The 23,848-nt window shown below is 42.4% G+C and overlaps 1 protein-coding gene and 1 non-coding gene across 2 annotated transcripts in view; both read right to left on the bottom strand.

Moving 5' to 3' along the window:
• Positions 1-5,962, bottom strand: part of CDK14 (cyclin dependent kinase 14) — a 532,130-nt gene extending 526,168 nt beyond the window's left edge. The window contains exon 1 of the mRNA XM_059712254.1: positions 5,361-5,962. Within this exon, the coding sequence (XP_059568237.1) occupies positions 5,361-5,451 (91 nt within the window). The 5' untranslated portion in view covers positions 5,452-5,962. The remainder of the gene's footprint in view (positions 1-5,360) is intronic.
• A 9,624-nt stretch (positions 5,963-15,586) lies between these two features.
• Positions 15,587-15,746, bottom strand: LOC132211558 (U1 spliceosomal RNA). The gene has a single exon (XR_009447474.1). It is a non-coding gene; the product is annotated as a U1 spliceosomal RNA (small nuclear RNA).
• Between the last annotated feature and the right edge of the window lie 8,102 nt (positions 15,747-23,848).

Below are 23,848 nucleotides of genomic sequence, written 5' to 3'. Positions count from 1 at the left end.
AAACCCTCTATTGCTAGACTGACACCTTACATGGAAACCTTTCCCTGAACAACAGCTAATAGTAACAACAAAGGCCAATTAAAGGTGTCATTTCCAAATATTTATCAGGTCACTGATGACCTAAACAAGCACTCAACATCTCATTATTGATTACATTTCCTGATTGTCATTAATCATTCACATAAATGTAAGCCCACAATTGTCTTCATAGATACCATGGAATAATAAGCATATTACATGTTTCTGGGTTAACAGCGGGGCATGTATTAAGCCATTTAATATAATCAGACTTCTATTCATTCTTCTGCTCAGACATTGCTTCCTCTAGAAAGCATTCCATGATCTCACTAAGACTAAAGAGATACCCATCCTATGTCCTCCAACAGCAAATTATGCCAATCTTCAAGGTAGAATTTTTCACTATACACATAGTCTATGCCCCTTCATTGGCCTGTCTTCTCTTAAAGTCATGAGGACAAGGACCAGTATCAATGCCAGCAATAATATCTAGAACATAGCATGTACTCAATAATTAATCAGTTGTTGAATTAATGAGTTATGTATCTCAATGGCAAAAAGACAACACCTTACATTTGAGACACTCTAAAGGTTTGGCATATGAAAACCATACACTATGCTCTCTTATGAAAGGATCCTTGATATGAACTCATTTCATATTTTTCAAATTAAAATCTTTTAAAACTACATTGAGAGAGGGACAACAGCTAAATTTTGTCTCACCCTTTCTTACATTTCTCTTACATTTCTGTTTTCTGACAGAATGGACTTATCAAATGACAACTAGATTCTAGAGTTACACACTTTTAGCACAAGGTAACGAACCCAAAAATCAGTGTAACCACAGACTCTTCCTTTTACTCAGTTCCCCAAAAAACTCTTCTAAAGAAATGGTATACATGGGTTTCATCTCAAATATCAAAGAGTATTAACTTCCTTTCTCTAGGAGAAAATCCAATAAGGCTGAAGAAATGCATTCATATGAATATGATGAAATGTCAGTTTGACCTTACTCTTATACCAGATATTACAGGAAGGCTTTCGCCTCCTAGACCAGTGGTTCTCAACCTGTGGGTCGCGAACCCTTTGGGGGTCGAATGACCCTTTCACAGGGGTCGCCTAAGACCATCGGAAAACACATATATAATTACATATTGTTTTTGTGACTAATCACTATGCTTTAATTATGTTCAATTTGTAACAATGAAAATACATCCTGCATATCAGATAGTTACATTATGATTCATAACAGTAGCAAAATTACAGCTATGAAGTAGCAACGAAAATAATTTTATGGTTGGGGGTCACCACAACATGAGGACCTGTATGAAAGGGTCGCGGCATTGGGAAGGTTGAGAACCACTGTCCTAGACTAACAATCAAAAATAAGTAAATAAACCAAAGCACTTGTATGCATGCATATTGGCATGACCAATGGACACAGACACTGGGGCGGTGGGGGCTTGTCCTAAAGGGTGGGAGTGGTGGGGGGGAGGGTCAATCGGGAGAAAAAGGAGACATATGTAATACTTGAAACAATTAAAAAAAAAAAAAAGCACAATAACCACTAGCAAAAATAAACTAAATAAATATATTTTCATATAAACTTTCTAAAAAACTGCCCTAACCGGTTTGGCTCAGTGGATAGAGCGTTGGCCTGCGGACTGAAAGGTCCCAAGTTCGATTCCGGCCAGGGGCATGTACCTTGGTTGCGGGCACATCCCCAGTGGTGAGTGTGCAGGAGGCAGCTGATCGATGTTTCTCTCTCATCGATGTTTCTAACTCTCTATCCCTCTCTCTTCCTCTCTGTAAAAAATTAATAAAATATATTTTAAAAATAAACAAATAAAAGTAAAAAATTAACAAATTCCCATTTGTCTTTGTTTATGCTAGCCTAAATTTAAAAGACAAAGCAAAACACGGGACAACTATAGCAATTGTTAAATAAATCAATACACAGACACTATGTAGCAGTAAACCATACATACTAATGAAATTCAATTACACCCCTATTATAAAAGAACCGTAGCTGCATAGCAGTCACCCCCTGGCAGATGTCGTAAATCAGAGTGCCATGGCTTGAAAGCCAACGTGTTTTATTAGACCTTCTACAATACAGCAATCTCAGATCAGCTGTATTTGAGATGGGCAATGACAAAGTTGGCACGATCTTTCATGTAGGGATAAATTACACATTAGCACTGCCACTTTCATGTAGTCAGAATTATTATTGATAAACATTGACTGGATATCACCTACTTTCAAAATCACCCTTATTTTCTGTAGCTGAATGATTAATACTTCCTATGGCTGAACAAAAATACTGTACATTTTATCACATAACAAGCTACACTTTGAATCATACTAAAAAAGCAAAATAAAGTCAGTATGTTCATTTCAGAAGCCATCACAGATTGGTTAAAGTGAATGAATATGTTGTGATATTGGATTCTTCAACAGGAATAAACATGTATTCTTTGATCTCCTCAAGAAGTCCCCATGAAGAAAGGAGAAAGACAGAAGATAAACAAAGTAATGGAGGAATAGTAGCCTCCAGAAATGATCTCCATCATGTGACACATATTGCACTAGATATTTTATGCATTTTTATCTGATTTAATCTTCACAACAACCTTAAGAAAATTTACAAATGAGTACTCTGGGGTTTGGGGAAATTCTGCTAGTTGCCCAAGGTACACAACAAGCAGGAAAAAAGGGGGTTCAAAACCCCCTTTAACTAATTAATTAAACCCCTAAACAATTAATTAACAAATCCCCATTTGTCTTTGTTTATACTAACCTAAAATAAAAGAAAAAAACCATGAGACAACTATTGTAATTCCTAAATAAATCAATACACTGACACTATTTAGCAGAAAACCATAAATACTATTGGAATCACCTACTTTCAAAGAAATGACACTTCTTCATATTCATTTGAATGCACTTCTTCCCCCTTATTTGGATTTCCTCCTAGAGAAAAGAAGTTTATACTCTGATATTTGAGTCCAACTCCAAAACCTATCCTGTTTGCAGGCTAGCTCTACTGTAAGTCAGGGGCCACTTCTTCCCTTACTCCTCTTGCTTTCCACCAGAAGATCAATTATGTCAGTATGATGTAATCACAAATAATGATAACATATTGTGAGCATCTATTGAGTATTACATACCACACAGGACCTCATATGTATTATTCCACTAGTGCCCATAACAAAATTGATTTGTACACAAAAAACTGAAGCTCAGAAGTTGAGGGACCTGTCCAAGGTCATTCAGCGACAAGTGGCAACACCAGAAATCCCCAGTCTGTGGCACACAGCCCACAACACCCTTTACCTATGTACTGCATAATTCCATCGTAAGACCTCAACTCAACAGCCTCCAAGACCTTAAAAATCCTTAACTAATCAGATCGATTTCATTGATTTTTGATTTTGCAAACACAACATAGAGAAAATATATGGGTAACAAAGATTCATTTTTCTGTAATGGCTACTTGGAATAAATGTCTTGAGCTTAAATCATAATCACTTTAAATCTCTTTATCTCCTTTTAGAGTATTCCAGAATGAGATAAGCTATTCAGAATCAAGACTTTCCATCAATACAATAATCAGTTATGTTTACTGCCCTGTACTGTTTCCGAAAGGAAGTAAAATCTACTAGATCTTAGAAGGCATTTTAACAAGAGCCAGAATCAAAAGGAGTTTCACATCACTAAATCTCAGGAAGCTAGAAAATCCAATTAACCATACTGCCCCATTTGACAGCACTGTAGTTCATCTAAATTTTACTGATTGTCGATCAAAACCTTGAAATTATTTAAACATAAGGAATTCTTATATTAATGTCCTTGGTTTCTTACTGAGATTCAATTGCAATGAATTATTTAACAAAAAAACTGGAAGGGCTCCAACAGAGTCATTAGCATTCGTAAATATACAGTTAATGTGTTTTAGAACAGGGCTTAATGGACTGCAGACCGCCTCCGTGATGGTCCGGGTGGGGGGCTGACACATCCTCCTTAACAAGGAGCACCAGCTCCACACCTTGTCCCCTTCACTCTTCTTGCTTCCAAGCTTCATTTGAATGTACAGACTCTTCATAGGCATCCCTAGCTGTAAAAGTGAAACTGCAAATAGCCAATGCATGTAATGCATAAAACCGGGACTAAATACTGGGTCCACACAATAACTTCACAGTCATCTTGGGAAAGATTTGGTACCCCCATGTGAAATTTTAAGTTAAAGGAAAACTAAATGTTGGCCCATGTTTTGTTCTACTGGGAGAAAGTTTACATGTTTTCCAATGCACTTACATCATGATTTTTTTTAAATGAGTGGATAGAAGGATGACAACAATACTCATGTGCACTCCAGGTTTTTATTTTGAAGAAACGCTTGCTTAATTCCCATTAACACCTTCATTAACGTGGATGACACGTTAAAAAAAAAAGTGAAACGAAGGCTAGAAGGCTTCTTAGGAAAGCAGTTAGCTGTCTAAATGAAACTTATGTTAGGTGCCAGCCACTGTATGAAGGTTTAAAGGGGTTTTCTATGGCCAATCCTAGAAATCTAGCAAACCCATTCCACGTGATACTGTTGTCACCCAGCTACAGTCTGTCACATAAATTTATTCTTAAATGTTCTAAACATTTCTCGGTCGGTTTTTATTTGTCAGTTGGTTGGTTGGTTTAAAAGACAATACTAGCCCTGGAGCTCTAATACATGGAAGAAGTTCTGGAGACATTCCTGAATGTCCTGGCAAGTTCACAGCGCGCATTTCCCTGCAGCAAAGGGAAAATTCAGAGACCTCGGGACGGAACACCCACATTTCGCTTTCGAGGACCTGAGTCCAGAACAAAAGGTCCCCAGGTACCTGTCCCACTTCCCTTTAGGTTCGCTGTGTTAAACAATGCCAGGGCACAACGCAACGTCTCACCCATTTCCAAAGCCCGATTATTGGCTAAACACCCCATACCAACACCGCCTGCGCGCACAAAATAACAACTGACCACGCAGCCGCCCAGTCCCCCAGCGGCGGGGCAGGGGCGTCCCCTCGCCGGTCCCCCCGCGGGCGCGAAAGCCCGAGCGGTAGCAGCGAGGACGGGAAACCCAAATTGTAGGCTTACAATAACCCACAAATGAAACCCCAGACCCTGAAGGAAAGGGGTGTCGCCAGCCTCCCCCGGTCCCGGACGGCGTTCCCTCCATCATCCGCGCGGAGCTCAGCGCACCCCACGCGAGCCAGGGCTGCCGAGGCAGCGCCGGTGCCAGGAGCGCGGGGCAGAAGGAGCGGACGCCGGGGGCGCCGGGCCAAGCGCCCGGGCAGCGCGCCACTCACCGATGCGACTGAAACTCTCCGACAAAGTTCTCCGCAACTTCTTCATCTTGCCGATCTTCTCGGCCGGCTGTGCTTCAATGAGGTCGCACATCTGGGCGACGCCGGGCCACGGCAACTTCCCCAAACTGGTCCAGAGCGGAGCGCAGACAACGGCGAGAGCGCGGCGCGGGGAAGGCGGCGCCTCCGCTCCGCCTCCGCCTCCTCCTCCGCCCGGGAGGCGACGCGCAGGGCTCGGGCAGCGAGCCGCGGGCTCCGCTCAGGCCTGGCCGCCGCTGGGCGGGCGGACGGGCGGGCGGGGGCCTCCTACGTGGTGCCGGGGGCGGCCACGATCGCCGCGGCCGTGGTGGCTCCGCGCCGCGCCGCCGCCGCCCGGCTCATTTTCCCTCCTTTGTAACCCGGCGCGGCGCGGCGGGCAGGGGGGCGGCGCCGCCGGAGCGGGGGCGGGGGCGGGCCGGGCACCAGGTGCGGGAGCCGGGGTCGCCAAGGGCGCGGGGCGAGGGCGGAGAGAAGTTCTCAGCCCCGAGTTTCGGGCGCTCGGGGGAAAGGAACCGCGGCGCGGCACCACTGCCCGCCCCGCCCTCGCCGCCCCTCCCGCCGCCGCTGCCCCGCCTCCCCCTCGGCGATGGCCCCCCAGGCGCGGGACCCCGGCGCGACCTCGGCTCCCCGCTCGCAGCCCGCGTCCTCGGCGGCCCTCCCCACCCCGCTGGCGCCCCCGCGGCGCCCCCTCCTGGCCGCCCCACACTCCTCTCCCGGCCGTGACGCCCCACCCCGCCCGCGCGCGGGGGACCGGGGCCCGGGGACGGCGGAGAACCCGCAGGGCTGGGAGCGGGCGACGCCTGGGGACCCCCGTCTCGGGCCGTGGACAGGCCCCTGAAAGGAAAGGACCGAGCCTAGATCTTTTATCCAAGTGGTTTTCTCCCTGCCACGACCCCGTGTGACCAGAGCGCGGAGCTGGGGGGACAGGGGGAGGGCCGCCGCCGCTGTCTCCAGGTCGGGGTGGGGGAAAGGCCTGGGGACACCCTCAGGCTTCGCGGTGACTTCTACTGTGATCGTTTGGCCGAGGAAGCTGTGAAGGGAAAGATGCAGAGGGAAAGGTGTGCTGGTTGAGAGTCCAGAGCAGAAGCAGGAGCTTCAACTCGAACCCCGCCAAGCAGGGCTAGGGCTCTGTTTCCTTCATCCCCAGGACGCGCTGAGCGACAGAAGGAATGGAGATGTGATTTCTGATGTGAATACCCAGCTCTGCAGTAAATAGCAAACAGAAAGGAGTCCTTAGCCTGCTTCCCACGTTCAGAATATATGTCTAACTCGGAAGACTGAGAAGCCAAGGAGATTCTGACCTCCTCTTACCCCCACCTCGAAAAATAAATAAATAACTTTAAAAGGGGGGCGGGAGGTGCTTTAGTGCCTTTATAAAATCCCAGAACAAACAGTTCAGGCAGCAAACACACATCATCTTCATTCCACTCAAAGGAGTGCTCCAAATGTCAGCCTCCCCGGGGAGACCAGAGGAAGATGGGGGAGGGCGGGCCTGAGTGTGTTGATTCGGGGCCAGCAAACTCCGTATGAATAGAAATGTAGTAATCTTGAGTCATCTGGCTGCGTAATAAGCGCTTGTGAGCGTGTGACAATGCAGTTGGGTTTAAAGGAAGTTTTGGGGAGTTTGTGTTTTGTTCATAGATTTTTATCTTAAAAACTAGCCCCCTGCCTTCCTCATATTGTGAGGCAGAACACTTAGATTTCTTCGGCTCTGCTCTGAGCACATGATAGGGTCCTGATAGATTGCAGCTGATTTTTTTTTTTTAATCCAGGAAGTTAAGCCAAGTGGGGAGCACAGGAGGGTGGGGGATTGTCAGGAAGTCCATATGCGTTAAAATGCAGGGATGTTTACCTGTGACCATATCCAGATACTACAGAGAGCAGTAAGTGTGACCTCAGACAGAAAAAAAGTTTCACTTTTACCACTTCCTCAGGTTAGTCAGGGAGAAAGTTAGCAGCTCTGAATGCAGACGAAAGCAATCAAATTACTGATGGGTTCTAAGAGTGGTCAAAGAGAAAGAAACAGTCATTCATTTAATAAACTCTACTGTCTGTGGCTGTTTTATTTACTCTGTGAATAGCTGTTTACATGTATATTTTCTCTGTGTTATCACCCCAGTATTTAGTATTTATGACTTTTTAAAAGGTCAACTTCTGCTTAAATCAATTATGGTATATGCATACAAAGGTAAACATTTTTTACACTTGATCTTAGCCAAAGGCCGAGAAGGGATAGGTTAACATTTTTTAAATGAGATAGATCAATATATATGGATGTATAAATATATCTAGAGTAAGTGAAAAATCATTTATCATTAACCCATTTGTGGGGAATATGAATATATATATATATATATATATATATATATATATATATATATATACCAGTATATATATTTCTGTATGCATAGAAAATTTCTGGGGAGGGGGGGTGGCAGAAAACTGTTAAGTGTGCATATCCAGAATAGAAAGAATGTTTCCTTTGCACTTTAACCTTCCAGTATAATTTGAATGTTTGACCCAAATAATGGATTGCTTTTATAATAATAAAAATACTAATTTAAGACATTAAAAATATTTACTTCATTTTTACCTTCCCTACGCCAAAACTTCAGCTCTCCCACCTCCAAAACAACTTCACCAAATTACAACAGTACACCTGGCAGGAGAAAGAGTTGGTAGGTAGTAATGGGCCAAATAAACCTTGGCAATTATGAATAACCAACCAACTTTCCATGATATGCTTATCTGCTGCCTTGGTTAGTTATATATTAAAATGGCTCATTTTGCAAGAAAGTGTGATAACAAAGAAGAAAAATCTTAAGTGGATGTTTTTAAGATATGTACACTTACATTATAGGATTCAACTCATTATACAGTTATTTGTTTCACATTTGCCTTCATCTTAGATTGTAATGTCCCCGAGGACAGGGATGCTGTGATACAAAAGATACAATGCCTGTTTCATAGTGGATGTAAATTAAGTGTTTGTCAGATGAATGTAGAATGTAGTGCTGCCACTGAGAAGGGATGTGTTGTCCTCAGAAACGATGATGACTATCCAGCATCTGGGTAGCATCTGTATCTTCAGTGGGAGGATGGATCAATGCCAGTTCCCCATCTGAACTTCGCTTCACAAGGTTAGAGATCTGGCTGGCCTGGATTAAAGGTGCAGTGTCTGCAAACAAACAGATAAGTTTACCTAGGGACTAACTCAGCATGGGTGACCTTAATCAAATTCATCACTTAAAGCGTGCAGTGTATTTATTAGGCCTGGAGTAGTAACAACAGTGGCTGGAGACACAAGATTCATGAGTTGTAGTCCCTACTCCATCACTAAGTGTTGTGTGGCCCTAGATAAGTAAGTGACTTACCCACTTCTTATTTTTAAAATGAGGGGCTTGAACTAGACGACCATAGATGAAAAAGTCTGGTTCTAAGTTGAATGGTTAAATTTCTCCTCTCCTATACTAAGTGATATATATATTATTGAAGAGTAATTAATACACAAATGAGAGAGACAAGAAATTATGTGAATGTTAAGATACATTTCTAGTCATGTTACACATAAATTATGCCTTTATTATGTAAATGGATCTTGTCCATATAAGAAAAATGACAGGCTAATATGCTAACAGTAAATTTTAAAGGAATGAATCCTAATCCAAATAAGATGAAATATATAGAGATTTTTTTTTTTAATTTTACTTATTGATTTTAAAGAGAGCGAGAAAGTGGGGGAGAGAGAGAAAAAGAGGGAAAAATAGATTTGTGGTTTTACTTATTTATGCTTTCACTGGCTGATTCTTGTATGTGCCCTAACTGGGTATCGAATGTACAATGTTGGCGTATCAGGATGACGCTCTAACCGACTGAGCTACCCGGCCAGGGCTAGAGAGGATTTGATTAGAATCTACAGTATCAGCAAATGCAGAAGCAGATTTATTGACCTGAAACAACATGAAAAGATATTATCAGAAAAAAAAGAAATCCATAAAACAAGAATAACAAGGATGTGGAGAATAGAGTTGTAAAATAAAGTTAAAGAGAGAACATTTATTTATTAATGTAACTTGTCAGAATTTAGCCAAAGCATAGTTTTATTTTAATTATTATTTTTTATTTTTTATTGATTGATTTGAGAGAGAAAGAGAAACATCAATTTGTTGTTCCACTTGTGCATTCATTGGTTGCTTCTTGTATATGCTCTAGCTGGGGAACGAACACACAAAGTCTTGGAATATTGGGACAAGGTTCTAACCAAATGAGTTACCAGGCCAGGGCCAAAGCACAGATAGTTAAAGATTAAGACATATAATCAGGTGTCATTGTTAAGGTAGTGGAAATTTACATAACATCCTCTTAGAACTCTAAATAGTCACCCTAGTTAATTATTTTTAGCATCAATTATTATCCTCCCTTTTTGAACATATCCAAGAACTGAAGTAGCACAAGGATAAGCCCTCTACCCAGTTTTCAAGTGAGTCATCAGTGAAACTGTTACAAGAAAACTAAAACTTCTGTCACCAACTTTCATGTTCCAACTGTTGGATAATGTACAGGCTTAAGCATCCCTCCTCCTCCTCCTCCTCCTCCTCCTCCTCCTCCTCCTCCTCCTCCTCCTCCTCCTCCTTACTTTTTAAACAAAGAGCAAATTAAAATTAAAAGGGTAGGGAAATGGAGGGTTGCAGAAACCATTGTAAACCATTGTATTCACACTCAGATTAATGCAGTCTCTCCCTCCCATTCCCATCAGCCATCCTTTGCCTACTCACTCCTAATTTGAATCCTTTTCACATTTATAAAAATCACTCCCTGGTAACACAAACCTCCAGGCTTGTTCAGAAATAAGACCTTATATTTGTCTGATTGTTTTGTAGGTGATTCTCTTTTTTATTATATATTTCAAGAGACCTAGGGAGCTAAGTTAATTGAAGTACTAGCAAATGACTGTAGGAAAAGCAAAGTTGTTGAACATCAAAATGAATTCAATCATAAATTAGCTCAGAATAGTTTTGAAGAAAATAAACCACCCCGGTGGAAGTGTGCATTGAGATACTGATAAAGTCTGCTCCCCTATTAAACCATGCATAAGTATCACAGTGGCATCTTATTCCTGTTTTTCATAGTTATGTAATTTATACAATAGAAGTTTACATAAGAAAATACCACCATTTCTAACTAACACACACTATGTTACCCAGAGAAATGTGCTTAGAGATGCCCCAAGATCGGCACACAGTTTCCAGTTCTAGATTGAGACACACTGTGGTTACCAAAGTCTTTTCCTTTAAAACATATTTCTGGTCCTGGTGGGTGCGGTGCAGTTGACTGGGCATGGTCCCATGCACCAAAAGATTGCCAGTTCCATTCTGATCAGGGCACATGCCCAGATTGGGGGCTCAGTCCCCAGTAGGGAGCATACAGGAGGCAGTGGATCAATGTCTTTCTCTCACATTGATGTTTCTCTCTCTCTCTCTCTCTCTCTCTCTCTCTCTCTCTCTCTCTCTCTCTTCTCCTTTCCCTCTCCCTTCCTCTCTCTAAATATCAATTAAAAAAAATAAAAAACATTTCTGTAGCATGATGTGTGGCACTTTTCTTTCTTTTGCTCTAGGTTGGGAATAAATATGGCTCTCCTTATTGTATAGATAGGAACTATTCTGAAGCAGAGAGAATTCAAGGAACTGGCCAACTCAAACAGGTTAATAAGCGGATCAAAACTCCTAAAGTCCAGCACTGTATTTTGCCTTTTCCTACATTATGAAATGAAAATGGTGGTATTGAAAATGCACAATTGACTCTGAAAAAGAGGCTCCTTTCGACTCTAGCTGGTGTTTGTAAATGAACTAAACATTCTACAGCTGTCACTTGTCGAACCATTTGTAGCAAACATCAATAATGGCTTAATAACATGCAGTTTGGTCATAACTGCCATTTCATCCAGTATTCCTCACCTATGAGGATGAGTCATATCAAAATTACTTGGTGTTTTATTGGCGTGGGTCACCATAACTGAACACCATGGACTGAGTGGCTTGTAAATAACAGAAACGTTTCTCACAGTTCTGGAGGCTGGAAGTCCAAGATCAGGTGCCAGCATGGTTGAGTTCTGGTGAAAACCCTCTTCCGGGTTGTGGATTGTCAACTTCCGACCAAGTCCTCACATGGCAAAAGGGGTGAGAGGGCACTCTGGGGCCTCTTTCATAAGGGCACTAATCCCATTCATGACAACTTTACCTTTCTAATCTAATCATCTTCCAAACACCCTTCAAATACCATCACACTGGGGGTCAGGTTTCAATGTATGACTTGGGGGCGGGGAATAAATATTCAGTATACAGCACTTGGGGAGCATTCTCAAAGGACTACTCTAGAACTTCCTAGGCAGGAACTGGAGGGGCAGAGGAGGAAGGGGCACATATAGATTGACTAAGCTTCTGGGAACCCTGGCTGGTATAGTTCAGTGGTTAGAGCTTGGACCTGCTCACCAAAAAGGCCTGGGATTCAATTCCTGGGCAAGGGCATGTACCTGGGCTGCAGGTTCCAGCCCTGCCCTGGTTGGGGTGTGTGCAGGAGGCAACCAATCGTTGTGTCTCTCTCACATCGATGTTTCTCTGTCTCCCCCTCCCTTCCATTCTCTCTAAAAATTATGGAAAATATCCTCGGGTGAGGATTAACAAACAAGTAAATCAAATAAATAAAATAAAATAAAATAATAAAATAAAATTAAAAAACTGGAAAAATCTCTCAGGAAGTAAAATGAGAAGATGAAAAGAGAAAAAGTAAAAAGATGAGGAAGTTACTGTCTAGTTCAGAAAATTCAATATGGGAGTTCCAGGAAGAGAGAACAGCAGAAATGGAGAGGAAAAATTATCAAAGAAAACAATTCAAGAAAATTCCCTGGAATGAAAGAACATGACTTTCCAAATTGAAAGAGCCTATTGAGCTTCCAAGACAATGGATGAAAATAAACCCACACTGAGGCACATCTTATTATTTATTAATTATTGCATTGTTTGTATTATAACTGTGAACCTGCTTTTGCTCACCCCATATTCTAAAAACTTTCAAGAAAGAAAAATAGGATTCTAAAAAGAATCAAGTATCAGAATAGCCTCAGACTTCTTGATGCCAGAAAATAGCAAAAGGAAATGATTTTTTTCCCTTCCATGATTTCTAATGTAGCGTTTCCCTGCCAAATTATTAAGTGGGGACGTAGTATATAGATTTTTCAGATGTGCAAGGTCAAAAACATTACCGCAAAGGTCCATTTCTCAGGAAGCTATCAGAGGATTTGTTTAACCAAAATAAGAAAAGAGAAAATGAAATCCAGGATATAAGGTTCTGATATATGGGAAAGGTAGGTGGGTGGTGAAAGGAACATTTAAGGCCGCAGCTCTGAAGGAACCTAAAGGTCAAACAATCAATGACCTGGAGCAGGGCAGAGGCCATGGGAGAAGAAGCATCAAGAAAATGGCCTGGGTACAATGACTAGTGTTTAAGGCATTTTGAGGGAAATTAATAAAATTGGGGGTGGGACCACTTTGGAGATGTATTAATGATAAGTATGTAGAGACTACATAGATCAGTCTGCCAAGCGGTGTCATGATTGCCCACTCAGGAATTTATTGGCTCTCTAGACACATGACACAATACACTCACGGTGAATCTAAAGAAAGTATTTTTAGTACTAACACTAAGCTGGGGTTCCCAGCAGAAAACGGGCTCATTCAACAGTCAGATGAGAAATAAACAAAGGGATACAGGTGGTTTGGCTTTTTAAAAAATATATCTGTATTCATTTTAAAGAGGAAGGGAGAGGGAGAGATAGAAGCATCAATGATGAGAGAATCATTGATCAGCTACCTCCTGCACGCCCCCTACTAAAGATCAAGCTCGAAACCCAGGCATGTGCCCTGACTGGGAATCAAACCATGACCTCCTTCCTGGTTCATACCATAGGTCGATGCTCAACCACTGAGCCAGGTGGTTTGGGGCTTTTTTGTGGTTAAATGGTCGAGTCAGAATAGTGGGGAATTCCCTTGGCATGGGCTAGTCTGCATTATTTGAAATTCCCATCAGCTCTTGTAATTAAGAATTACACAGGAATTAGTTGCCCAGATGTGGAGCAGATAGGAAAAAAAAAAAAAGTGGAAATTGAAAGCTGACAACAGTCAAACATAAAAAATGGAGTCAAGCCTCTTTGTTACAAAATCCAAGTTACAGGGGGAAAAGACAATTATTAACTCAAGAAAAAAAGTTGTATAGGAAAAGGTATGTATTAATAGGATAGAATATTCTATGGCCCAGGTGTGCATAACACTTACAAAGTCAAATCAAATCAATATATAATGAAATCACTGTCATGTTGAAGAGACAAAGAAGGTGTTCGTGTCTGTGGTGGACATCATGAAAATGAGCTGAATTTTCACCTCTTAGAGTTGGAAGTCACAGAATTTATTTTTAAAACAGTAATGCGAATGTTCTTTTGAGACATGGATAATTCCAAAGGAACTGGATAAAATAGTTGATAGTGGTTGCCTCTGGGAAGGCAAAGCATAAGAAATGGTGGGCAGTGATATGGGAGAGGGTACATTGGAGGACTGCTGTTTCATTTGTTTATTAACAAAACATATTTTTATTGATTTCAGAGAGGAAGGGAGAGGGAGAGAGAGATAGAAACATCAATGATGAGAGAGAATCATTGGTCCGCTGCCTCCTGCACACCCCACACTGAGGATCGAGCCTACAACCCAGGCATGTGCCCTGGCCAGGAATCGAACCGTGACCTCCTGGTTCATAGGTCAATGCTCAACCACTGAGCCACGCCTGCAGAGCCATAGCACTCATTTTAATCTCTGTTTAACTAAAGGTAATAACAGAACATTCTTTTTACTTATGTCTTTATTGTTGAAAGTATTACATATGTCTCCCTTTTTTCCCCATTGACCCCTTCTAGCCCGCCCCTGGCCACCTAGAACATTTTCTTGAGTGCTTATTATGAGCCAGACACTATATGAGGTACTGTAACCGGAACCCAACTCTGGCTGCCTGCCATCACAAAAAAACCAAACCCTTGAGACAGATGCTGGTGAAAAAGGAAAGAGGTTTTTATCAAGTGCCGGTCACCTGAGGAAATGGGGGACTCTTGTCACAAAGCCGATCTCAACATCTCCGTACAGGCTGCGGTTTTTATACGGAGGGAGAAGGAAAGCAGAACAAAGAGATCAGGGGAAGGGGTTGAAAAGTTCTCTACATGCAGGCCAGCATGGTCCATTCTGATAACGATCTTGAAACTGGTCAAGTGATGGTCTGGTGTGCATCATCCTGGTCTTCGTCATGCTGCTTCTGCGGTGGAAGGTCAGCAAGTCTCCTGGACCTGGGATGACTTAACGGTTGGGATATGTGTCTTCTGACGTTAGTTCCTAGGATTCTTATATAAACATGCTGCTTATCTACAAGCTACATATTAGTCACAATAAGCAATTACAGAAACAATGTCAAAAGAAGGTGGGGTGGGTTACAATTCCTCATTACAGTACTTTAAATACTTTATCTCATTTAATCTCCAAAGCAACATTATTTCTATGAAATAGATGCTATCATTATTATTATTATTATTTTTAATATGTTTTTATTGATTTCAGAGAGGAAGGAAGAGGGAGAGAGAGAGAAATATCAATGATGAGAGAATCACTGATTGGCTGCCTCCTACAGGCCCCCTACTGGGGATCAAGCCCAAAACCCTGGCATGTGCCCTTGACTGGAATCAAACCTGGGACCCTTCAGTCCGTAGGCTGACACTCTATCCACTGAGCCAAACCATCTAGGGCTAGATGCTATTATTAATAACCCTCTCATTTTCCAGATAAGGAACCTGAAGTTTAAAGAAGTTAAGCAATTACTCAAAGGAATGAAGATAGAAAGCAGATAGGCTGACATTTGATCTCAAAGAGTCTGACTCCAGAGTATACACTCTAAACACTGCACTATACCTTCTAAACAATGTGCCAAAAATAACACTTTTCACTCATCCATTCAGCAAACCTGCTGTATGCCAGGCACTAGTCCCGGTGGTGGTGATCCAACAGTGTTCAAAGCAACGCCCCTCACCTCATAGAACTTACTTTCTAGCGTAGGAGACAGACGACAAACACATTTTAATACGCATGCACATTTTCTTTTTATTGTAAGGGAGAGCATGAATGCAGGCCCCCACTACCACAAATTATGCAGTCGAGTTTCCCACATTTGGGGAAATCTCAGGGGTCAGCGCATCTGGAGCGCAGTGGATCAGCCTCGCCTGGGAAAACCGCCTTTGTGATCATATCTCCCCTGCCAGGTAAGTATGTATGTACCATTTTCTGTGCCTACTGTAATGAACACTAAGAAAGCAGGTAAGTAGCTGGAGACTGGCTAGAGAGGAGAGCTATTTTAGATCAAAGGCCTTCCTGAGATGAGTTTCAGCAAATACCTGAATGAACTCCGGGATGGAGCCATGAGAAAATGCATTCCAGGCCTGAGGAGGAGGAAGTGCCAGGATGCTGAGGTAAGGGTGGGAATGGGGGTGGGTGCAGAGGAGGAGGAATTGGTAGGCCATAAAGTTGGCAAGGGAGGCAGGGCTGTATCAGATTCAGCCTCATAGGTAAGAGCTTTAGCTGTTGTTCTAGGAGTGAGGGGAAGTCTTGGGAGGATTTTGAGCAGGAAAATGACAAATTGTGACTCACATTATATTACCTTGCAATAGAGCCTGGGCTGTGGATCCTGGGGCCACGCGTCATCTTTCCAGTATTCTCTAAAGCGGAGGTGCCATGTGGCTCCTGAGCACTTGAAATGTGGCTGTCCACACTGAGATGTGCTCTCAGTGTTAAATGCACAACGGATTTCAAAGACTTAGTACCGACAAAAGAATGCAATATATCTCATGAACAAGTTTTTATGTCTACTTACTGTACGTTGACATGATAATACTTTAGATATCCGGGGTTAGATCAATATAACATCCAAATTAATTTCACCTGTTTCTTTTTACTTTTTTAAATGTAGGTACTAGAAAATTTTAAATTACATACGTGGCCGTGTCATATTTCCATGGAACAGCATTGGTCAAGACAACAGCTCTCAGCTTCCCAACGCTGTGTAGACAAATGAAGTAACTTGCATAGGGCTCTCTGAGTTTTCATAAGGAAACGCATTGTGTAACATCAAGATAAATTATTGAGGGTAATAGTCAGCCAAAAAATGTACTGTTCCTTATAGGCCAAAGGTAATGTTACCAACTTGGTCATGGCTTTGTGTTGTTTTCCCAACAGTGGTAATGAAATTGCACAATCATGTGTAATATCTCTCTCCCCACCCATTCCATCCCCATCTGTGCTCCCTTATGACCAAAACAGCATATTTTTGAAATACCTGGCCCAGGTGAAGAATGTAGTTCTCTAGCCAGGGAATATTTTCTCTGTGCAAAGTACTCAGTCCTACCTACATACGTTGGAACCTCAGCCTATTTAACAAGAAATTCTAATTATCTGGTTTACTCAACCAAGCAGATTTCAAATGTCAGTAATTATATCTATAATTATAGAATACTGTCGGTTCTTTTCTATTTAATTCTAAATATGGTTGATTAGAATGTACTTACAGTAAAAAAATTTTGCACACATGTCCTAACCAAGAAAGTTGTTCGTGTGTGTGTATGTGTGTGAATTTATGTCTATGGACAGCCCCACAGTGTTATAAATAAAATCAAATTTTGGTTTACATATGACAGCATTAAAATATTAGAAGTGTCACATGATCTCATTCATTTGTGGAATATAATGAACAACATAAACTGATAAACAAAAATAGATCCAGAGACATAGAAACATTGAACAGACCATCAAACCTCAGATGGAAAGCAGGTGGGGGGCGGTGGTGGTAAGAGATCAACCAAAGGACTTGTATGCATACATATAAGCATAACCAATGGACACAGACAGTAGGGGGATGAGGGCATGTGCTGGCGGGGGGGGGGGGGGTGTGATGGGGGTGTAGGAGCAGATGAGGAGAGGTTAATGGGGGAAAAGGAGACATATGTAATACTTTCAACAATAAAGAATTTAAATTTAAAAAAAGAAAAGAAAACAGAAATGTCAGATGGAAACTCCCTCATCTCTTTTGCCTACTCCTCTCATCTCCTTTTTCTCTCCTGTTAAGTATATGAACAGGCCTGTGCTCTCCATTTTCAGTCTCAGCACTATGCTCTGGATTCAATCTCCTTCTCAGGGACTTCATTGCTTTGCTTAGCCCCTTTCTTCTTCATGCCACTATCGTGTACCCTACTGGATCATCTCCAATAATAAACAAACAGCTTTTAAATCTCCCATCTTTAAACTCACACACACACACACACACACACACACACACACACACACACACACGTCCCTCCCCTGGCCCCACATTTTCTTCTCTTTATAGCTTCTCTACTCCCCTCCACAGCAAAATCTTTCAGAAAGGTTGCCTATAACTCTGTTTCCATTAGCTTTCCTTCCCCCAGTAAAATTGCTGTTGTCAAGGGCAAGGTAAGACCTCTAGGAAGCCAAATGCAGAAAGCATCTGTCTCCCTCTCCTAGTGCTCTGGTGGTACATGTAATACAGTTGGCCCCGCCCTCTTCGAAATACTCTTCCCTTGACTTGCATCATGCTATACTCTGGTTTTCCACCTACCCACCTGGCTACTCATTCTCAATCTTCTCTCTAGCACACTTGTTCCTATCACACTTGTAAATGTTGGGGACCATGTGATTCCTTGGCCTCTTCTCTTTATCTACTCTCTCCCTAGGTGCTCTCAGTCACTCCCATGGCTTGAAATGCCATCTATTGCTTATAATCTCCAAATGTATATTCCAAATGTAAATTCCAGATTCATATATTCATACAGTTGAATATCAACTATGTACTAGTAACTCAAACTTAACATGTCTACAAGAAAAATATTGATGTATTCTTTCCATACTAAGAATAATTGATAGATCCTCCCTTCCCCCAACTGGTGGGCGGAGTATGACGTAACCTGCAGCCCAGAAATACCTGAGTGACTAACCAGGTACCTTATATGGACTATACATTGGACCACCAATCCACACCTGCCAAATACCCTAAGCCCTTGTCCTATATGGACAATGCAGTAAGCCACCAATCAGTGTGCACCGAGTACACTAAGCCCCCACCCCTTCCCATTCTGCCCCTCAAAAGGCGTGCCCACCCTGCACGTGCTGCTGTCCTCCCCTTGTGAGGCAGCCCGGCAGGTGCTTCTCCTCTAATAAAGCCTGTAGTCCTGGTTTTCACTCTCTGTCTGATTTTTCAATAATAATAATAAGACAAAGAAAGGGAGGAAAAAGGAAAAGAAGGAAAAAAAGAAGAGAGGAATGGAATACTGTTTTTTGTCCTAACCAACAATCAAATGTTCCTTACTTCCCATATTTAATAATATTTATTCCATCAGCAAACTGTCTAGCCTTCTGTTTATCTCCATTGCTGCTGCTCTAGTTCAGGGCACCATTATCTCTCAGCTGGACTACAGCTACATGCTCCCAATGGACCTCTGTGACTCTGTTCTTGTACCTGCCCAGTTCATTTTCAAAACAGTGATCTTCTTAAATCACAAATCAGTTCATGTCACTTTTCTGTTTAAACTCTTCAATGGTTTGGCAACTTCCATTGCACTTGGAATAAAACCCAAACACCTGACCATCCATCACAGATCTTCATGGTTCAGCCCTTGCCTAAATCTCCAGCTTCATATCGTGCCACCTGCCCTCCATCCCCACTCTTCCCCATCTTGGGGCCTTTGTACTTGCTGATCTTTCTTTAAAAAACAAACAAACAAAAAAACAAACAAACAAACAAAAACCGTGTGTGTGTGTGTGTGTGTGTGTGTGTGTGTTTGTATTGATTTCAGAGATAAAGGGAGAGAAAGAAACATCAATGATGAGAGAATCTTTGATTGGCTGCCTCCTGCAGGCCCCACACTGGGAATCAAACTGCAACCTCCTGGTTCATAGGTCAATGCTCAACCACCGGGCTGTATTGCTGATCTTTCTATCTGGAATGCTGCCGGACTCCAACCTCCTCCCTTCATTTGAATGCCAGGCTTCTATTCATCCTTCAAATCTCAATTTAAATGTCATCTCACAGAGCCTTTCCAGACTACCTCTTTTAAAACAACCTCACCCATTTATTCCTTTACAAGGCTTTGTCTGTTTCTTTCCTAGTATTTGCCCCAATTCTAAATACGTATTTTTGTATATTTGCTTTCTTGACTCTCAGCCCCTGCCCCTCATTCATCTCATTCTAGATAAGAGGACTGACATGCTGTTGGAGATAAGACACTGGGTGCTTTCGCCATGCCCCTCCTCCCTTCTCTTAGAAGCTAGCCTGTGTGCTGAGTGTGTATCTGTCTGCATGCGCCTGTGAGGAGCTTCATGAGAACAAGCCTGTGCTGGCCCAGCACTGCCTGGCTGAGCGCAAAGTCCTGTTCAGGACTGACGTACTAGGAAGTCACTGTGATGATACAGCCACGTCATGAACACAGCAGCTCCGTCAGTAAAGAATGCTGACATTTTGAGCCGACTGTCTGTGTCTTTGGAGATCAGGTAGAAGAAAGCGAAGTGCTATATTTTGACCAATATTTCCCTCCTGAAATTACTGAAAATCTCTGGCTTTTCAATCTCCTTAAGCAGTCGTATTTTTTCTTTAAATGATGTACACGTTAGTCCCGATATGTCAAAAAATAACTAACAAAATAAATGCAGAGATGTTCTGATTACAGTACGAACTATATTAACTGTCACTTTTTATGTAGCAAGTAACAGGAAACTAACTCAGATTAACCAACAATAAGAAAAATTCATTGTGATTTCATATAACAGAATATTTGGGAATTTATCTGCCTCAGAGAGAAGTTGATCCTGGGTCAAGTGACTATGACTAGTTCTCAGTTTCTTTCTCTGCATTTCGTGGCTCTGCCAAGAACTCTGAGAAACTTAAGATGGAAAAAGAAATTGTACTACAAACAATGTTGGATTTTTTTTTTTTAAGAGTTCTCTGCCCTTGTGGTGGCAAGATAGCTGCCAGAGACTCCCGGAGCAACTTCACTCATGTCCAGCAGTAAAGAAAGCATCTCTGCCAGAAGCATCTGCCAAAATATATATATACATATATATTTTAATTATATGCTTTCTTTCTCTCTAGAACAGCCGTGGGCAAACTACGGCCCGCGGGCCGGATCCGGCCCGTTTGAAATGAATAAAACTAAAAAAAAAAAAAAAAGACCATCCCCTTTTATGTAATGATGTTTACTTTGAATTTATATTAGTTCACACAAACACTCCGTCCATGCTTTTGTTCCGGCCCTCCGGTCCAGTTTAAGAACCCATTTGCCGGGAGCTGGTCCATCCTTGCTGTTTCAAGGGACCTGGCATATATGGCATACTGTTCTTAATATGTTTGCTCACCTTCTTGGCACTATGTGTTTTAACCAACGTCACCTCTCTGAGAAAGGTTGTTTCCCCAGGTAGGGATTTTCCCCTGAAGTTAGGGAGGGAATAAAACCCCTTACCTAAGTGCCAGGCGGGTAATTAATCACTTTAACTATGAACAATCATGCTTAAGCTACATAATCTTTACTCCCTGGAATGGAGATAAGAAACGCCCTAACCTTTGGAATAGAGATTGATAGGATTGGAATCAACTGGTATAAATACAGATGTAACAAGACAACAGGACACACAGAACCTAGACACAGAACCTACACAGAACCTAGAGACAGAAGAACTTTGCTGGAGAGAACATGGCAAAAGATCCTGGACAGAAACTGGCCACAGAACCTAGAGACAGAACCTAGCGAGAGAACATGGCAAAAGATCCTGGACAGAAACTGGCTACAGAACCTAGAGACAGAACCTAGCGAGAGAACCTGGCTGAAGAACTTAGAGAGAGAGCCTGGCTACAGAACCTGGATAGAACATGGCAAGAGAACCTGACTAGAACCTGGTGACTGAACCTGGCTGGAGAACCTGGCTGGAGAACCTAGCGAGGGAACATGACTACAGAATTTGGTTGGAGAACCTAGACAGAACCTGGCTGAAGAACCCGGCTACAGAACCTGGCAACTGAACCTGGCTGGAGAACCTAACAAGAGAACATGGACTCAGAACCTGGCTGGAGTTCCTAACCAGAACCTGGCTGGAGATCCAGACCAGAACTTGGCTGGAGATCCTGGCTAGAGATCCTGGCTAGGCTGCTGATCAACTGAACGCTGTCTCCATGTCATTCCTTCTTCGCCGACTCCATCTACACCTTTGGGAACCTCTGGACCTACTGGGGTTGGATGGACACAGAACCAGGCAATAGAACCAGGCAAGAGAACCCAACCATGCTGATCAACTGAACGCTGCCTCTGTGTCATTCCTTCTTCGCCAACTCCGTCCACACCTTTGGGGACCCCTGGACCTGCTGGGGTGGGACCCCAGCACCCATTGTGGCCCTCGAGTCAAAAAGTTTGCCCACCCCTGCTCTAGAAGCATGGGCAAAATCTCTTGCATTGAATTATGTGTTTGAACCAATCAATTCCTACGGTCAGTAATATGGAATGTAATGGACTAGGTCAAAAACCAGGTCTTAGCCCTGGGCAGGTCCCTCAGTTGGTTAATGTGATGTCCTGATATACCAAGGTTGTGTTGTAATGTACCCCGTGAATCACAGAAGGACGCCTCAAGAAGTTGAATTAAAGAGTCACATTTATTGCAATCCGGGACTATGAGGGGCCACTCCCCAAATCTCATAGTAATAAGATGGTCGCAAAACCAGACTTATATAGGCAAAGATCACAAAGGTATTGACTACATCCCAAGGTTTGGAATGAGGAACCTGACTTGCAAAAAGCAGTTTACAGAAGCGGAAGCAGCACATTATCTAAATTACAGTTTTGGGTCTCCGGAACACTGAATTGACAGAAACACATTATGTAGAGCCCTCGGGTCTGGAATGAGGAACCTGGTCAGACTTAAGCATGTTATCTAAATTACAGTTTTTGTTTTGGGTCTCTGGAACACTGAGTCAACAGGGACACATTAACTGGAGCCCTCTGACCTTGGGATAATTGTGCTGTCCTTCTCAGGTAAGGGAAAATGTGCTTTCTAAGACTAGTATAACCACAACCCATGGGATATTCACATAATTAATAGGGTATTTAATCGAATGGGATGATTTATATAATTCAGAAAATCAAAATAACCTGTCTATTGTTAAACAAAGCAAATAGGTACATAAGCCAAAAAGCAGGGTTAAAGGTAAACTATAGTTTCTACCTGAGATGTTTGCTACCATACTTCAGTTGCAGGTTCGATCCCCAGTCAGGGCACATACAAGAATCAACCAATGAATGCATAGATAAGTGGAACAACAAACTGATACTCCCCCCCTTCCTCTCTCTCTAAAATTGATTAAAACAAAAACAAACAAAAAAACAGGCCTTACCTGCAGAATGGAAATGGGATCAAAGCCAAGTGACTGAGAATGAGCTGGTGAAGTTACCGGCAGTGTTAGCGGTGAAACTGTACCTCGGTTTCTTGAGCTCAGTAAAGAAAGAATTCAGAGCCAAGAACTCAAATTATAAGAGAAAGTTTGTTTAGAAAGTTACAGTAGAAGTGAGCCAAGTGGGCTTCTGAAACAAGCTACAGAAGCAAAAGAAGGGCACTAGGACCCTCGGAGAGAGGAAGACAGAGGTACTGCAGCTGGGGGGAACCAGGAATAGATGTTGAATGGAGCAACCAATCAATGTCTGTGCAAGCCCAGGAGGCCTGGATAACAGCAGCCTGATGTGCAGGCCCTCTGCACAGAATCAACTTCTTGTAATTTAAAATCCGCTCTCTATCTTTGAGAGTATTTTTTCATTTTCCTTCCTACTTTTTTTTTTTTCTTTCAGTTGAATTGATCAGGATACTTAAACATCAGTGCCCATATAGTTGTCTTATTTACAAGGCCCTAAGGGAGCTTTCGGAAGAACTTAAAGTTTAAGAAAATATGTGCTAAAGGTTGGTAGGAAAAAAGGCCCATTTCACAAAACAAATATTAAAGACTAGCCACAGCATTTATCAGCAGTACTGAAGTGCCAAATGAGCTATAAGAAAAACAAATGCTGGAGATAAGAAGAGTCCTGGCCTGGGGGAGGAGGGGGCGGGGATGAAAGTCTTAACAAGGGGTATAAATTGTTTCAGGGGATTCCTTGTCCAGATAAGCTTTCCTAAACTGGATTGACCCAAGAAAGCTCCTGTTATCAAAGCATAGGTCTATTTCTCCCTTCCTATCTCCTTTGAGCAATGCCTTTCTTTCATCACTTGATCATAGAAAGGCATAGCTCACACTCATCCCAAACCTCCTAAGGCAGTGGTTCTCAACCTGTGGGTCGC

Source organism: Myotis daubentonii, chromosome 10 (assembly GCF_963259705.1).
Source record: "Myotis daubentonii chromosome 10, mMyoDau2.1, whole genome shotgun sequence".
NCBI classification, from domain to species: Eukaryota; Metazoa; Chordata; class Mammalia; order Chiroptera; family Vespertilionidae; genus Myotis; species Myotis daubentonii.
The sequence above is the reverse complement of the archived record's forward strand: the minus strand, read 5'-3'. Positions and strand labels throughout refer to the sequence as shown.